General features: G+C 30.6%; 1 protein-coding gene across 1 annotated transcript in view; it reads left to right on the forward strand.

Annotated features, from left to right (window-relative positions):
* LRBA (LPS responsive beige-like anchor protein) overlaps positions 1-19,515 on the forward strand; it is a 558,252-nt gene that overhangs the window by 368,277 nt on the left and 170,460 nt on the right. The window contains exons 43-44 of the mRNA XM_006906268.3: positions 15,360-15,477; positions 17,485-17,587. Of these exons, the coding sequence (XP_006906330.1) occupies positions 15,360-15,477; positions 17,485-17,587 (221 nt within the window). The remainder of the gene's footprint in view (positions 1-15,359; positions 15,478-17,484; positions 17,588-19,515) is intronic.

Genomic DNA, 19,515 nt, shown 5'->3' on the forward strand with positions numbered 1-19,515 from the left:
TCTAGCTTTATTATAGTATATGATATTTATGACATACAAAATTTGTGTTACTTGACTATATTATCATTAAGGCTTCTAGTCAAAGGTAGGCTGTTAATAGTTAAGTTTTGGGGAGTCATACTAGAATTTTCAACTGCTCATTGAGTGTGTCAGTGCCCCTAAACCCCACATTATTCAAGGGTGAACTGTATCAAATTCAGCAATACTTAAAAAGGATAATATTATCATGACTAAATGGGCTTTGTTTTCCTCAGGACTACAAGTTTGTTTTAACATTTAAATAACCCATCACTGTCGTTTACACAAATAAAGGAGAAACTGTATAATCTCAATACATGTGGGGAAAAAAACTTGACAGAATTCAATACCCATTAATGATAAAACTCTAAGCACTAGAGGAACAGAACTTTCTCACTTCAAAAAGAGACATTCTAAATTTATTTGATGGTAAAAAGTTAATGCATTTTATTTCAAAATTGGGACCAACGCAAATTCATCTGCTTTTCCCCACTTTTACTTAACATTTCTAGCCAGCGTGCTAGCACAAGAAAAAGAAATAATAGCCATATGAATTGGAAATAAAATATAAAACTGTCTTTATTTGTAAATAACGTGAATGCTTATGGAAAGAGTCCTAAGGAATTTACAAAATATTTCTAAAAAAGGTGATTTTTAGCATTGTCACATGTTACAAAATCAAAAAGTCAATTGCTGTTCTATATAGGAACAATGAACAATTTGATAATGGAAATCTAAAAATACCATTTATGACAACATTAAAAACATGAAATACTTGGGAAAATTTAATGAAATATATGTAAGATCTATAGAAAACTATGAAATAATGCCTAGGACAAATTAAAGAAAACCTAAATAAATGGAGAGATACATGACTTTTATATATTAAAAGACAGTATTGTGAAGATGCCATTTCTCAAATTATAGATTGAATTCAGTTCTATTCCAAATCCTAGTAGGTCTTTTTTGAAGAAATTGACAAACTGACTTGAAAATAAATTTGCAAAATATCTTTTTAACACCCTGAAATCAGTTGTCATTGATGAAGAAAAAAATGACTTCAACAGAATTAAGTTTTCTCATGATAATATATTATTAACAAAATAAATAAGTAAGCCTCAGCTGTAAGAAAATATCCTGCATACATTTACCTCACAGAGAATTTGTGTCTAGTAAAATTAGCAAATCAGTAATAAAAAAGCTATGGAATAAAACAAATAGGCCAAAAATTTGATTAGGGACGTCATAGAAAATGCATATATGGACAATAAGCACCTAAAAAAGTGTTTAACACCATTTGCCATCCTGGAAAATCACAATGAAGCTACCTACTGGAATGGCTAAAATTAGTAAGGCTGACAACACCATATCTTGACAAGGCTGTATGGGAACTGGAGCTCTAATCCATTGCAGATGGGAGTGTAAAATAGAGAACCACTTGGAACATTGTTCTGGAAGTTTCCCTCAAGTTAAATATACCACCTAACCTATGAAACAACAATGCCAATCCTGGGTATTTATCCAAGAGAAATGAAGATTAAAGTCCATCAGTAGTCTACTATGCAAATGTTCATATCAACTTTATTCTCATTAAACTAACAGAATATCCATCAATAGGGTTTTTATACCAATCGTATCTTGTTTATATGATGGAGTACTATTTAGCAATAAAAAGAAACAAATTGCTGATATACAAAACAACATGGATAAATATCAGAAACATCATCATGACTGAAAGAAGCCAGAAACAAATGAGTACATACTGTATGATTCCATATATATTATGTTCTGGAATAGATAAAACTAATCAATGACGAGAGAAATTGTAATGGTGATTTTGGGCGGGGGTGCAGGCATTGACTGTGAAGGGGTGTAAGAGATCTTTCTGGGATGATGAAAATGTTTTGTATCATGATAGGGCAGTGATGACATAGATATTCAAATTAATTAAAACTTGTCATCTCTATACCTATTTTAATCCGTGTATTTTACTATATGTCATACCTTAATAAAGTTTTAAGTAAAAAGTAGTAATGGATTTCAACCTCGCAAGATTTTTTCTTGTTTTAATTCTTAAATGTGGGAAGCTTTGAAAATTGAAGGTTATATTCTAAGGAATTAGTTTGCTTTCATTTAAGGGCTTCTATTTTTAATATAAATTTTGAATGAAATATAACAAACGAAAGAAAAAATGTCCAGGAAAGGCTTACATTCATATCAATTCAAAAATGCATTTATTCATATCAACATGAAAATGCATTAACGTGAACAGGTGGAACTATTAATGCTTGTGGCAGAAGCCACAGAGATAGTTACTTAAGGCCTTCGGTCTTCAGAGATAATACATACTCCCCGAACCCAATGAAATTCCCATTCTGCTCTCACTGTTATATCAGGGCTACCGAGGTCAGAGACAGGTGGATAAGAAAAAAGGTTTGGTGAGCTCGGAAATAACAGAATTCCGTGGTGGTACTCATTTACCCTTTCCACATCAAGTGCCCAGTCATGACTATGAAGGCCTGTGATCTGAACCTTAAGTAATTGACAGAAGGAGTTGTATTTTTATTTTTAAAGACTTTTAGAATGAAGCAGGCTACTCCCAGGTGAAGATGAGCTCCAAGAATCTATAGAAACTGGAAAATATAAATTTTGGAAACTTTAAAGGAGAAAAGAGGGAAACAAGTTGAACTCCGAAAACTACTGAAAGAAAAATAAGGCGACTTTTATCTTCCAAGATACAACTGCTAAGATAACATAGTCAAAAAAATTTAGAAAATAATGATATACTTTCTCAGATTTTAATAAATGTTTTTATGCTTACATAAGTTTATAAATATAATCAACTCAGTGGTTGTTTTCTGCCGCGTGTGCATATTTTTATGCATGCTGCTTTCCCTTTTTCTTCTCTCCTTGTACTCTTCCTCTCTCCTACCTCCTAGATCCTCTGTTCTCATACTTAAAGTATATTAACAATCTAGTATGTATCGTTTCATATAAACTTATGTGTTGTTAGGAGGGTATTTTTCATTGATTTACAAAAGTGAAATCCTGTAAATCATACTTGATATATTGCTTTTCTCTATATTGATAGTGGATATTTAGCCAAGTTAGCTGAAGTGGCTTTAATTTATTCTTTTCAATGACTGAAGAAGATATATCACAGTTTTTCGACCATTTTTCTAATGACATACATTGGATTTCACAGCCTTATTTTCCATTTTTGTTTTGTCACTAAGAAAAATGTAGCTATTTTAATTTTTACTAAATAATGTAAGATTACTTTTCAAAGGGATTTTTACATTTCATGCTTTCATCAGCAACATACATTTTTCTTTGCATTTCTGTCAGCAAAATGTGTTATAGCTCTTTTAAGTTTTCCTAGTCTGTTGAGTATAGAATATGTCATTCCTATTTTGTTCATTACGACTAATTTGAGCGTTATAAAACCATTGGACATTTGAATTAGTTCTATGAAATTTCTTCTTATATTCTTTAAACATGTTCTGTTCATTTTCTTTATCATCATCTTATGAATTTATATATGTCATTGTGTATTGTAATAACCCATTGCGTGTCATGAGTTTTTCCAAATCTGTCTTTTGCCACTTGAGTTTATTAATCATGTCTTTCCTATTAATTAACTTTTACATTTTTATAAAGTTAGAGGTGTAAATATTTATTTTATAAATTTTGATTTTTAGCTATAGTTTAGAAGGTCTCTATACTTCTAGATTATTTTTCTAGTGATGGAAAGAACAATTGAGAGTGAGCTATGTGCAGTGTAGGTGATTTGCTTACCTGTTTATCATACCACATTAAGCTGTGCTGTCAATTTTATGCGTCACAACGGACACTTTTAAAATAAAAGAAATGAAACAGGAAGTATTAGGTTATGTTATAGTCTAATGTTTTAAAAATATATTTAAATTTTTATCCATTCGCATAATGTCTAAGATAGAGGATTCTCTCTTACTAGTCTGTTTTCATCCTTTTATTTAGTTGCTTTCAGGCATATATTCTGTCATATAAACTTAAAGTAAGTTTCTGAAGCTTAAAAAAAGCCCCATTATAATTCTATGTGCAAATACATTAAACTTATATATTGACTTTTGGTAAATTTATATTTTAATATGAAATCATATTACAAACATTTATTTATGTTTCAGATGGTAATTTTTGTTCCCTTAATATTTTACATTTTTTGTTCTAAAGCTGCTCCCAGCTTTTCTTGTTAAAATTACTCCTATGTGTTTAATGTTTTTCTTGATAATGTATTTTTTCATGTTTCTATATCTAAGTGTCAGTTGCTGAAACAACAGATATTAATGTTTCCATATTTATTTTTATCATTTTAATTAGAGTATTTTGGACATATTAAAAGTTCTATCTCTTTGTTTTCAACATTTATACCAGGTTTTCAATTTTATCATATTTCTTTATTATAACTTTTGCCATTTGGTGATTTTGCTAACACATACTTAGTGCTCACCATGTGCCAGGTACTGTTTTACTAGCTATACACATATTTATTTAACTTTCAAAACAAGCATATGAGTTGGATACTATTATTTAGTACAGAGCTTGCATGTTTAGACCCAGGTCACATAGCTAATATTTGTTACTTGCTTTTGATAAAAAAGCCACATGTAATTTTTTCCATTTCTATTTTACTGGCATCTTTTTTCTTTTAAGATTACTTGCTGGATTTGATCAAATGCCTTTTCCATATCTATGAACCCATTTCCCATTTAGAAATGAAAAGTGCAGCTAGCTGCCAGTGTTAATTTAACTTTACATAAACATGCTCTTTGAAGCTGAAACAAATCTGAGTGGCTTTCAATGTGAAAATAAAATATAAAAACTGTTCTTGGAGTTATTTCTAAACAGAATTTGTCTTTTATTTTAATGTAACAAGTGTATATGATGATCAGTATTTAATAATATTATTTTGTATGGTGAATTTCAAAGCACAAAACAACACAAAGTGGAACATCTAGGATTTTTACATTTTCAGCGATCTAGAAATACTATAGTTTGTAAATGGAAATACCACTACTAAAAACAGAATGCTGTAAATAGAGTGATGTCATTTGTTTCCAAAGACTATTGATACACTAGAATGAAGCGAAATAATAATAAAAGCGAGATATTTTGTGGCAAATTTTGGGGGTAAGATTAGGACTATAATCTGCCAGTTATCTCAAGTTAAACGCTGCGTTCGCAACCACTGTCAAGTATTCTCAGAGCAAATGGGAACTGGGTTAAATGATTATATAATGTTTTCCTTTTAATTTGTTGATATAATGATTATGTTGTGAATTTTTTGATACTGAATTACTCTTGCAATCCAATACACTCTCCTTGGTAAATATTATTTGTATACTACATTGCTAGATTCTGTTTGCTTATCAATTATTTAAAAGTTTTGTGTCTTTATTCAGTGATGACATTGCTCTTCAATTTTCCATTTTTAGAGTCTCTTAAGTTTTTAGTATTAAAGTTGTACTGACTTCATAAATGAATTATGGAACTTCCTATTTTTTCCTTTTGGCCTAAAATAGTCTTTTAAATTTTAATTTAAGGTTAAATAAAGGTTAGGTGTGAACCTGTTCTATGAGAAATTATCTTGCTATAATGGTAGGCTCCAAATTTATTACCAGGCAAATGATACCAGAAATCACAGAAGAAAAGGACTCATGGATTAAATTAAGATTCTCAATTTACAATTTATTATTAAATTCATTTAAAACACACAATGAGAAGAAAAGGAGGTGAAATGAAGTAAGTTAATGTACTTAAGATAGAATGCAAGCAGGCAGAAGAATCTAAGTACTTAAATCCTGATTGTGCAACATTTACATGTCCTGTCTCTTTCTCTGCCTCATCAGACTTTCCTATCTATAGTGGTATGAATACCAGTAATAGGTTTGAACAAAAGAATCCACAGATGGAAAGTGTCCAAGGCCAATGAAGCACACTTGCTCTATTGAGAAGTTGCAGCAGCAATTATCCCTGACCACAGCTAGAGTCTCCTGAATAGTTTTTGCAAGCTAATAATTTATCCTGCCAAAAGTTCATGGATGCTGGTAGAAGACATGAGCCTCCTGGGTCAGACAAAGACCCTTCTTAACAGCACAACAAACACAATGAGCATCATGTTAGTGGCTGCTTGCCTGGGCCCCCCAATTCAGGAGGTGACATGAAGGGGTGCTATGGACTGAATCATGTCCCCTGCCTCCAGTTCATTTGTTGAATCCCTAACCCCCATTATGACTGTATATGGAGATAGGGTCTTTAGGAGGTAATTAAGATTTAATGAGGTCACAAGGTTGGTGCCTTAATCCAGTCAGACTTTGGCCTCCTAAAAAGAAAGATCTCCTCTCTCCACCCTGTGAGGATATTGTGAGAAGGCAGCTATCTGCAGGCCAGGAAGAAAGCTCTCACCAGGAACCAGATCTGCTCATACTTTGGCCTTGGACTTCCCAGCCTCCAAGACTGTGAGAAATGTATTTCTGCAGTTTAAGCTACCTAGTTTGGTAGTAGAAGCAGTGCTTATGGATGAAATGATTCAGTGCAAAATGAGAAGACTGAGAATTCAGCCACCTTACTGAAATCCAAAGGGAATCGAGTTGGAATAAGCGACAAAAAGAAGCTGGTGTAGACATTTCGAGAAGTTTAAGGGACAGGGGGATGCATTCAGGGACAGTTCGTGAAAGTACAGGAGAGGGAAAACTTCTTTTGGTAGTTTGGAAAAACACATTCTCTTTTATAGAGCACCTACAATAAGTCTCAAGACAAATTACATAAATATTCAAGTGGAGAATGCCCCTTTGATTTTATCTTACTTTTGTCTGATTTTAATATGTGGGTAAGGCCGGCCTCATAGAATGAGCTGGCAACTATTATCTCTTCTTTAATATTCTAAAAGAATTTGTATAGATTTGATACTTTTTCTTCATTAAATATTTGATAGAATTCACCAGTGGAGACATCTTGGCCTGGAGCTTAGATTATGGGACGATTTAAACCAGAAATTAATTTCCTTTTATGGAATTGTTCTATTCATGTTACCTGTTTCTTCTTAAGGGGGCTTTGGTAGTTTGTGTCTTTTAAGAAATCTATTGATCAAAATTGTCCAATTTAGTGGTGTAAAGTTGTATATAATACCTTCTTTGTATTCTTTCAGTGTCTATATAATCTGCAATGATTTTTCCTCTCTCCTGATATTGCTTATTCCTGATATCATTCATAATAATTGGTAATTTGTGTCCTCTCTTTTTTGACTGTTCAGTCTGATTAGAAAAATTTATAAATTTTATTGATATTTTCAAAGAACCAGTTTTCAGTTTTATTGATTTTTTTTTTTCTATATTGTTTGGTTTTCTATTTCATTGATTCTCACTTTGATTTTTGTTTCTTTAGCTTACTTTGGCTTTAATTTTCTTAGTTTTTCTAGTTTTTCTTTTTTGAAGTGGAAACTGAATCATTGATAAGACCTTTCTTTCACATTAGTATATGTGTTTAGTGTTAGACATTTCCCTCTACACACTGCCTTAGCTGCATTCCACGAATTTGTATATATTATGTTTTCATTTTTATTCTGTGTAAAATACCTTCTAATGTATTTTTTGTTTTCTCTTTGACCCATGGATTATTTGGAAGTGCACTCTTTAGTTTTCAAATTTGGTGATTTTTCCTTTCTATTTTGTTTTTTATTTCTGTTCTCTGCTGTGTTCGAAAAACAAAAACAAATTTCTTGAAGATACACAAAGATTTTCACTTTATTTAGTTTAAAAAGCTTAGTCACCAGAGAAACTTCCCATCATTTTGTAACATAATCTACAAAGAGCTAAGTAGTCTAGCTACATACTGCTATTACTTTAACTTGAAGCTTTAGGTCATATATCCAGGGAGGGCTTCTGATACCAGTCTGAGATTGAGTTTATAAAGTAAGAATTGGCATTGAGAAGAAAGATACTTTATGTTCATTGGCTGTTTTAAAAGTATATACAATAGAATATCCCAATATATTTTAAATATATAGTTTTTATTAGTGCTGATTTAAATTAAACTCTTTGTTAAGGAATAGAAAGTTCATCACTTCAGAGTCAGTGAGTGGAATAATAGGCAAAACATACTTTATAGCTTGAATTCAGTAACAATAGCATGTTATTGTCAAGTTCTTAGGAAGTGACTAGAAGTCTCTCCAATCAAAATAGAAAAATTATAAAGTATAATTTATATTACTGTTTTCCCTCCGCATCATATCTGTAAGGAAAAATTAAGTATAAATACTTTTGAAGAAAAACAATTTCAATATTGTTAGCATAAAAAATGCAAAGATGATTTTGAGAATAGAAAGGCAAAACATTAAACCATTTTGCAGAGAAAATAGCTAAATTAATATGTCTTTCTTGGCCTTTTTCAAATTTTAATACAGATTAACACAAACTTATGCATATTTTTGCTTAACTTACTGTATTAATAAAATGAAAGAGTATCGATGTGATGAATGTCTTTTCAAGGCATTTCTTGAATTAGAATGCTTTACTAGATAACGGTAATAAAAAATTGCCTAAGGCACCAGTATATCTTTTAGTGACATTTTTCTACTTCAAAATATTGAATTTTTTTTCAGATACAAGGTGATTTCTTTATTTCTTAGACTAAAATCTGATGGAACACTTTCACACCTTGTTCATAATAAAATTGACATTGTGACTTTGTTTTATTATGTTTGTATCTAAAAGGTACCTCCAAACCCAAATATCTCTATTTTAACTTAAGTTCATGTAAGTTCATGCTACTCTTTTCTTGAAAATTTAGTACCTAGCTTTTTACTTCATGCGCCTCTATGAAAAGTAAAGTAAGATACATTTGTGTTCCTTAATACTGTTCCTTAATATTCATTTGTGGTATATTTTGGATTCTTCTTTCAAAAAGCATCAGACTGCAGATGCAGTTTAAGTTAAAAAAATTTAATTAAAAATTAGTTGGATGATGGATAAATACCTTCTTTGTTCTTTATTACCACGTTTGGCATTTGACTCATTAAGATATATATTAAATGTTAGTTCAATTAAGAGATGGCTTTTATGATATATCATTTAGAATGCAAATTATCTATAAGCTAGAGAATATTGAAAATAATACAGAACCAGCTAAAGAGTTTGAAATATTTACAAGGCAAAGGCTTAAAGGTGCTCTACTCCAGTACAAATATTAAATTATGAAATGGGAATTTCAATTTGCCATAAATCTGTCTGCCATAGCAGCTTAAATAAAATAGTTTTACCCATCTAAAGCAACATCAATTTGCCAGTCAGTGCTTCATGTATCAAAGAGCGTTCTGTGAAAATATCAATATCATTGGTTAATATAAATGAAATTAATTTTTAAAGCTGGGCTAAAGGTTGACATCTGAAAAATTGCATTACTTTGCAGAAGAGAAATTTCTGTCTTCTAGTGAAATTTCAGGTCATGAGGGCAAGTAATTTTCACAATCTTCAATGGGAACCAGTGAAATATGAACTTCATTGTCACCTAGCCCCAAAGCGATAAGATAAAATGAGCTGATACATCATTTACTGTGGTTTTATCATCTCCCTCAGTAATTGGAAGAGAAAACATAAGAGTGTATGTGTTTGTGTGCTCCCCACTTGTCCCTCCCAGCTGCCCCATCATCCACACCCAGGCTAAAACCATTTTAGCCCAATCAATACAGAGGTCACATAGCATTTTATTTATATATTTTTAATTTTTCATACTGACTAAACTGCCAAATAGAACATTAGAGTAATGAATATGTTTAATTGAATTTGTCACCCATGAAGAGACTACTATACTACATCATAGTACTAGTAAACAGAAAGAAGCAATTTACTGTACAAATGGAAAAAAACTCATAATTCATTTAAAAGTTAATTTTATTTTGTATTCATAACTTTTATATTTTGTTATCGTTCTGTTATTTTCAAAGTTTGGGGGCATTTTATGTGTTCATGGATATATATTATATTTAATAAAACTATAATTTCATAAAATTATAAAATTTCCATGTTATAGTTTCCATCAGAGTCAACTATGCCATTTTTTAATTTAAAAAGACCCATAAGTTTTACTTTAAGACTATATCTTTGAAAATTTAAAACTAAAAGTTATATGGTTGGTGATGAAGTAAATCTTTAAACCAAGTAAAATTCAATATTACTAGAATAAATTAGGTGCTATGTTTTGAATATCAAGTTTCAGAGGAAATTGTATGCAACAAAATCCGAAAGCTATGTTAATAATAGTGTGGTGTAAGTTTAAAATACTTGGCTAAAATTACTTCCAACTTGTTTGTTAAAGTTATAATTATTATAAATTAAATGTATTTGCACATATATTTAGTGCTGAGTTGATATTAGAATATTTTCAACATGTGTTTTTATTTTAAATGTTTACCATTTTCCATATTAAGATATAAATCTTAATAATTTAATAAATTTAATGAAATAAACAGTTTATAATTATGTTCCATAAAAATGAAATAGGAATATTTTTAAGACTTTCTTACCAGTAGTAGTGTTTTTGCTTACTTGATGGCATAATTAGTTTGTATTTTGTATACTAAGTTTAAAACACTTTTCTTGGTGTTAGATATGTCCTTAGTTTGGAAATAGTTTTGTTATAAAATTTAAGTACTATTATTGATGTATATTATCTGATTTTATTTTATTTTGTTATTATATTCAGAAGTCAAAATGGAATTGTCTGAAAAAGTAAAATCTCTTTAAAAATTTAGGTAATACTTGGGACTAGGGTCGCAATGCTAGTTTTAAACATTAACAGTATTTTAAAAATATGCAGGTAAAACATCTTACCACTTTTTAATTAATGTTTCCATTCAAAATAATTTTAAAACATTTTTAAATTTGTTGAGAGTAGTTTTTATATGTTTTTAAAACAAAACCTTTTAAGTGAAAAAAGTATTGCTTTATTTTCAGAGACTTTTAAATGTATTTTTTAAAATGTGATCAATTAATAAGAGTATTGTGCAATTAGGCAATAAGGGCAAAATTTTTGTTCTTTCATCTATTTTTGTTCTTTCATGAGGATGAGAAAACAGCAGAAGGTTTTTATTTGGTTAAATTCATAAGCTTTTCAAAATGAATGGTTAAAGCAAAAGTAAAAAATGCTTTACTTTCAAGCCAATAAGTGCAACAGAGTAAAGAAGTTTTCATATATAGTCATAGAATACTGTTTGAAGAGTAGAAGAAAGAAATGTGTGTATTATTGGGGGAAAATAATATATTCTTTTTCAGAAGATAACAATTTTCAGATAAAATTTTAAAGAAGATATGTTATTTTCAGTGTAAACAAAGGGTATATATGTGTGTATTTAAAATTAAATACTGATTTCTTTCTTTCTTCGCTAATTCCCTTACCTCAACATTTAAATAGTAAACCATCTTGTTGAAACAAATTATTAAAAAGTAAAGGTTGAATTTACTCCTAATAATACTAATATTAAAACAAGGTGCTACACAGTCAAAGAGAGTGCTATGGGCTTAAGCTTTCAAGCTATTCTAGACTTGGGGTCATAACTGCAGAGCAGTGGTAATGATACGGTTTCCATAGCAACTGATTCATCGGAGGGCTAGACCTCTGTCTAGGGTGCTGTCAGTGTATGTAGAGTTTCAGTGAACAGAAAGTCCCAAAGAAGGGTCTGCTTCTACCTAATCCAGTTTTAATTGAACTCTAGAGACTTTGAAGTGAAGCTTCAGACCGGGAATATACTATTCCAATAAGAAATAAACCTCTTGCGTTGCTAGGCCTCATCTGCTTTTCAGTACTGATACTTTTTCTTAATAAATACTTTAAATAAATATTATATTAGTTTCAGCGAGTTATTCTGGTAAGAGATTCTTTGTTTCTATATTAAACCCTAGCTTATCTTGACCATAACTATGATTTTCACTTTTTTTTTTTTTAAGATCAGGCTAGTTGTGTGTGTGTGTGTGTGTGTGTGGGTGTGTGTGTGTGTGTGCACGCTAAATTTTGATACCTTTGGCAATTTTAAATAAATTTCTGTCTTTCCTGTTTCTTTCTCCTAGCTACTTATTTCTATCATATATTCAGTATGATTCCATTTATATCAGATTTGAAAACATACAAAATAGTACTGGATATTATTTATGGATGTATATGTATTAATACTATGAAAATTTACCTGGGAATGATAAACCTTAAAACAAGGATGGTGACTGGTTCTGACAAAAGAGGAAAATGGGATCAGGAAGGGTTATACATGGGAATTTCAACAGTATCATAAATGCTTTATTAGTTTTTTAAATATACATAATGTAACAAAATTAGGATTTTATAAGGTTGAGTAGTGGGTACATGGGGCTTATATCATTTTCGTAGTTTTGAATATGTTTGACATTTGATAATAAAACATTTTAAAGAAGCATGCCATTTGCTATTTCAAGTAGATATTTTAAATAACTATACTGCTCTAAAGGAATGGGTTATAAATAGAATTTTTCGATTAGAAAATTATTTCAATACATTAAAAATTTTATAACAGTGTTTTAGTATACTTTTTTCTGTTAATTATTGGACTGTCCTAGAATATAAGTAAATCTTTAGTTGGATGCCCATGATTTTGCAATGATTGTCATCACCATTATTAGCAACAGGACTTATATTGTCTATAGTTATAAAAGGTAGAATTTTTCAGACCAGTATGTGATATTCTTAACATATCACAGAGCTTAAAGGATACTTTGTTGTTTGTTTTCTTTTGATTTTCTTCTTTCATTTATAACTCAGGTGCAAGAAAACAAATGTAGTTGATTATAATTTCTGATTAGTTGAATTCTAGTTTATCAAAAATTCAAACTTTTTTAAAAAAGGTAACAATGTGTTATATAGGTAAATCCTGGACTTTTGGATTATAAAACCTGGGAGTAGGCCAGGGGGTCTTTGTAGGAAGTATTTAACTTGCCTAGGTCTCTTTTTCCTTTTACTAGTTGGATAGGTTGGAGTGTAAGTGTTACAGAACATTTATTGGATTCTGTGCCATTTGTTAAGTCAAGGGTTGGCAAACTCCAGTGCCAATGGAAACTAGGGAGTAATAGTAAATAAGGGGAGACTGCCAAAATGGAGAGTGTACACCACTTGTTACCGTACAGCATGTAGGTCTTGGTTTGACAGATGCTCCAGTTTTTCCTGAGAAACCAGAAATCTGAATGTTTATGTAAATATTTATTTTCTCATGTGTTTGCACCTACTTAAAATTTTGTTAAAGTATCATTGGCCCAAATAAAAAGAATATGGGCCAAATATGGAGCTTAGGTTACCATTGATTGATTGATTTAATTGTTCAAAAACATCTACTTCGTGTCAGACGTTGTTCTAGTAGAATTTAGATTCTCGTATTCTAGTGCCAAATAGAGGCCGTGGATAAGGAAGAAGATATTATAATTTAAGGTAATAATAAGTGTTATGAAGGAAATCTGATGAGTTTGGGGTTAGGATGAGGTGGTAATGGAGGAAGTGGGGTTTAGATCTTTTGGCTTCCCTGAAGAGGTAGCATTTGAGAAGAAATCTAAATGTGAGGATGAGCTAGCCTTGTGAGACTTTGGATGCAAACCTTCCAAGCAGAGGAGAAAACAAATATAAAACCCCTGAAGAAGAACGATTTGGGTTTGTTAGAGAGCCCCTCATGTCAGGCTTTTATAAAATATTATGAAGAGCCTCAGAGTTTATTGTGCATGCAATGCAAAGCCATTCATTGGATGATGGTATTAAATATATGAGTGACGTGATTTGATTAAAAATTTTTTTCCTTTGTCTCCTCTGGTCATAGTAGGCTCTAGAAGTAAGACTAGAAGGAGAAAGATCAGGCTAGCAGAGGTCTACAGGGTCCACAGCAGATGGGCCAAGCACAAGCAGGCTCCAGAGGCTTGTACCTACTGGTCATGGTGACGAAAGGGGTACATGTTTACTCTATCACCAGTTTTAAAACTGAAAATGTGATTAGTTGTTTGGTCCTATGATTTTTTTTTTCCTTTCAAAATAATGAGGCTTAGATTTTACCCATCTTTCATTTCTAGATCCTATGGTGCCAGAAAGAGTCATTTCTGTAGAAAAATCTAAATACATACTTAGTGAATTAAATAGGGTTGCTTCTCTCCCCGCCCCCCATCCCCAAGGAAACTGCATTTTGAGTGGAGGAATATAGATTTGTTTGCAATTAAGATCTGGAATGTGGAAATGAGTAAAGAAAAGTTGTAGGATAAATTCTTACTATTTATTACTTTTCCTCTCTTTGCTTCTCCCATCTTTGTCCCTACAGTACAATGTTATAATCAAATGTCATTTATTTGTATTTTTTTTTATAGTGGTTACTTTTGAGAGATATACCTTAAACGTTTAATTTATTTTGCTTTTATGGATTTTCATCAGGTTTTGATAACAAATCTCATTTTCTTTATTAATATTATGTGAAGTACTGGTGTAGAGAAATTCCACATCTGTTTTTCCTTTAACACCTTCATAATTAAGCTTTTGAAATGAACTTTTTAAAAAACAAAACTCGAATAACAAAGTGACACAGTGGCTTAGGACTAAAGACAGGATTACTTTTAGTTGGCAAAGCATTCTAAGCTACTGCGTCTGTCACATGGAATGACAAGAATTGTAACAAGTTACTCTGACAACCACCTACTCCATAGAGAGATTATGCTGAGTTCATTTGCAGGTTTGTGTTTAGCCTGCCTGACAAAATGATACTTAACCTCTTAAGTATCAAAAACAGTCAGTCTTTGTGTTTTCTCAATAAGTGACTGTTGCCTTAACAGTGACCTTAAAAGTGTGATTTTCTAAAGTTATGGACTTAAATATATTTTTTAAAGTATGTAAAAAGTTCTTCTGGGTGCATTGAAATCATGTTCCATGAAAATGAATTGTATATGTTATCTATAAGCATGTAGGACATTCTTTTCAGTGTTCTGCTTTTGAGGTTTTATCTAAAACTTTACATAACATGACTCAAAAAACAGTCACTAAATAATGCAATATGTATTTCCCAAAAAGTAATATTACATCACTGCTTTAAAAAGCCCCCAAATATATTTATATATAAATGTTTTCTAATTTTACTTTTTCATTTAAACTTCCTTTCTATAAGTTGTGATCTTTTTTTTAGTCTCCTTCCAAGTTATTTTAATGACTGTTTATTCAATACTGAAAAATTATTTTTCTTAATAGGATCTTTTTTGTTTTACTTGGTGAGGGGCAAAAAATTCTTTTGTTTACTTACTTGGGATAATTTTTTTTTTCCTCACTAGATCCTGGCATATACAGAAGGGCTTCATGGAAAATGGCTGTTCACAGAGATACGATCAATCTTTTCTCGTCGTTACCTTTTGCAAAATACAGCCCTGGAGATCTTTATGGCAAACAGAGGTAATATGTTGCAGAATTATACTGTTACAAAGCTAACGTCCATCTCTTTAAATTTCATTTTTGAACATACCATATTGTTTCCATTTAAATAGTATTTTGTAGTGTACTCTCTGTCCTACTGACCTCTTTTTTGACCTACATGAATCTTCATGGTTGCCCCTACCCCTAAACCTTGGTCATTCTTAGAATTATTTATAGTAGTTTTATTTTTCTGGCCATATCACAGATTAGTTTAAGGCTTTATACATAATGGGGAACAACTAGCTATTTAATCAGTTGTGGAATTTTTATGTCCTTAATATTGCTCTGATACTTAAACTCCTTCTGAAAGGTGGCTGCATTTGGAGAGAGGAGAAGGGTAATCAAACGATTCATACATTTATTAAATCTATTGTCTAATCTATTGCCATTTATAAAGAGGCTATCAGAAAATGGTACTGAACTGTCAGGACTTTCTATTACATCATTCTTGAAAGACCTAAAATTCAATTTGTGGGTTTAGAATGAAACTTGGTGAAATTTATTAAGACAAGAAGGAAAGACAAAGTGAACTTGTAGGAAAAGGCAAACAAGGGTGACTTATCGTACATACTCCTTATATATACAAGTAGATTGACGTTTATTTTCTCTTTCCGTAATCTATAAATTTTCATTTTAAAAATCTACACATAATAACACATAGTCCGTGCACACTTTTTTTTGTTTTATGAAATCATGTCTTTAGGGAATATAGATTTCTTTAGGTAAAGATGGTTTTTCCTTTCCCATTTGGTCTCCTCCCCCACACATACCTCTTTTACTAGTGTAAACATTATTCTTCCAGGCAAATAATCAAGTGAATGTTTCACATTTTAGTTCAGTCTGCATTCTTGTTGTCCCAGAGGAGTTTCAGCCTTATAATATTTATTGCTTGTTCATTCTCATTCATTTTTCTTCTTTGAAATTTTTTATGCATCCTTGCTTTTATATGTGTTTTTTTATTACCTTTTCCACATGATCATGGTCATCTGCCATAGTCTATGATAGATTTTCTTTTTTTCTCTCCTGTATTCATTGCGATAATGGTTATATCAATAAGAATTATTTAAAAGGCATGTTGGCTACTTAGTGAATGATCATTACCTAAAACATGTTGGTAATGCCAATGTTTAAAAGCTACACTAAATTAATGAACATTTTTTTGGCCAGTTGTATTTTTCCAGGCTGGGTAAGCACTTGTAGCTTGTATATGGTTCTCATATGGAAATTAATGTAATTAAAACTTCCTGACTGACCAGATTACTTTCTAAATTCTCTCTCATGGTTTTGTCACTTTGTTATTTTCATATTGTAAGGATAAAAATTTAGAGATGACTTTAATAAATTAACATGTATATGCTGAATATTCTTATTTACATTGGTGTGCATTTCTTAGTATTCTCAAAATGTGTACTTATTAAAATAGAAATAATTAGAAAGCATTTAAATTTGAATGTCAACCATAGAGGAAAAAATTTTTCTTCAGGTCACATATTGTTCTGGATTATACGAACATATAAACTATAAACAAATAACATAAAGAGAATATTTTTAAATGTTCATCATTGAAAATAAATATAACTGACAATTTAATAGCTATATCTGTAGTCCTTTTGCTGTTAGATTTACTATATAAACTTGAATTTTTAGATTTTTTGTAGAAATTCGTAATACATATTTAACTTGCCAAAATTCTGTAAATTCAGCTTGTCACTAGATAACCTGATCTTCTTGTTGCATTAATGCAACAACAGTTGCTATAATGCTGACAGTATTAGAGAAGGAAATATCTATGGTATAGGAGTTTGTAAGTGAAATGCATATTACCTCTGACATATTAATACTAAAACTTGACATGCACTATAATAAAAGTAATACTGAATTGTATTTAATAAATACTGAACTAAGAGTAAATGTTTTATCAGACCAAGAAGTTTTCCAGAAGGGAAATCATATTGCATTCTAATTTTTAAAAATTATTTTTCACAGTTGCTATAATGTTCAACTTCCCAGACCCTGCAACAGTGAAGAAAGTGGTTAACTACCTACCTCGTGTTGGTATTGGAACATGTTTTGGATTGCCTCAAACCAGGTACTGTTTTAGATGAGAAAAATGTAAAAAATAATTTGTGTTAATATCAGTTCTTGTTTTGAAATGTATGACCTTCTGTTTCCTGTTTCGTAGTAAATGATTATTAGTATATTGTTTTATTTCGAGTCAACTGAACTTCTCTTTGAAGAAAGAGCAGATGTAAAAATGTTTCATAGTAAATAATTATTAGTATATTGTTTTATTTTTTGAGTCAACTGAACTTCTGTTTGAAGAAAGAGCAAATGTAAACCAAAGTAAGCTGAAAAAAGAAAATAATAAGCATAAAGGCAGAACATCAATGAAAAAGTAAAAACAAGGAAAAATCAAAGTAATGAAAATTTGTTTCTAAAGATTAATAAATATCTGTACAAGACTTATAAAGAAGAAGATGATGATACAAATTGCCAGTATCAAGAAAAAAAGAGAGGGCATCACTACAGATCCTTCAGATATTAAAAGGAAAATAATATAATGTGAACAAACTTATGCTACTTAACCAGACAGCATAGATAAAATAGATTCCTTAAAAGACACAAATTATCAAATCTCAATAATGAAGAAATGATTAACCTTTATAGATATCAGAGGAAACTGAATTTGTAGTTAGAGGTATACCAGAAAATTCCTAGTTCAAATCATTTCATTGGCAAATTTTGTCAGATGTTTGTTTAATGAAGAAATAATACCATTTCTAGGCAAACACTTGCAGAAAATAGAAAAGAAGGGTAAATTTCTAAAGTCATTCTATGAGGCCAGCATTACCTGAATTCCAAATTCTCATAAAGGCATTACCAGGAAAAGCAAATACTGACCATCTTAATTGGGAGGGAAGAAATAAAACTCTTTATCTATTGATGTACACGCCTCTATGTGATAATTCCTAGGGAATCTACCAAAAAAAAAGTATTGGAACTAATAAATGAATTTAGGTATATATCACAGCATCCAGAGTCAATATACAAAATTTTTTGTGTGTACTAGCAATGAATAATTGGAAATTGAAATTAAATGCACAATCTAAATATTTAAAAATTAAATATCATTTGGATAAATTTGAAAATATGTTTGCCAGACTTGTTCATTGAAAACTATAAAACAGTGTTCAGGGAAATTAAAGAAATCTAAAAATGGAAAGCTATACTATATCATGTTCATGAATTAGAAGACTCAATATTATTAAGATGTCCGTTTTCTCCAAAACTCATTTATAGGTTCAAAACAATCTTATTTAAAATCATAGCAGGCTTTCTTGGAGAAATTGAGAAGCCAATTCTAAAATTTAAGTGGAAATACAAATATCTATAATAGCTAAAACAAGTTTGAAACAGAAAAACAAGGTTTTTCTTGAGGAAAGGTTTAGGGGACTTTTACTATCTGATTTCAAGACAATATAAAATTATATTAACTGGTATAGTTTGCTATTTGTGTGAATAGATTTATAGATTAATAGCCTATAATGGCATCCAGACCTAAACATAAATGGTAAATTTGATTTTCAACAAAGATAGCAAGATATATTCATGGGGAAAGATAGTGTTTTCAACAAATGGTGGTCAACAATTTAATATTCGAATGCCAAAAAAAAAAAAAAAAAACCCAGACAAACCAAAAAACAGAAAAAACCTCACCCCTTCCCTCATACACAGCTCAAAATGTAACAGAAAAGAAAAAGGGAGGTAACAATATAAACTAATCATAAGTGCTAACTTAAAACTTCCTGAAGAAAACATAGGAGAAAAATCTTTGTGACCTTGATTTAGGCAAAGATTTCTTAGATAAGACTCAAACAAAATTCATTAACTGGCCTTCAAAATTAAAAAACAAAATTGCTTTTGAAAGACACTCTTAGGAAAATGTAAGGATATGGTACAAACTAGGTTCACATGTTTGCACAACTTAAATATATGTCAGTGTCAGCAGTAAGCTGA

Source organism: Pteropus alecto, unplaced genomic scaffold, assembly GCF_000325575.1.
Source record: "Pteropus alecto unplaced genomic scaffold, ASM32557v1 scaffold50, whole genome shotgun sequence".
Taxonomy (NCBI): Eukaryota; Metazoa; Chordata; class Mammalia; order Chiroptera; family Pteropodidae; genus Pteropus; species Pteropus alecto.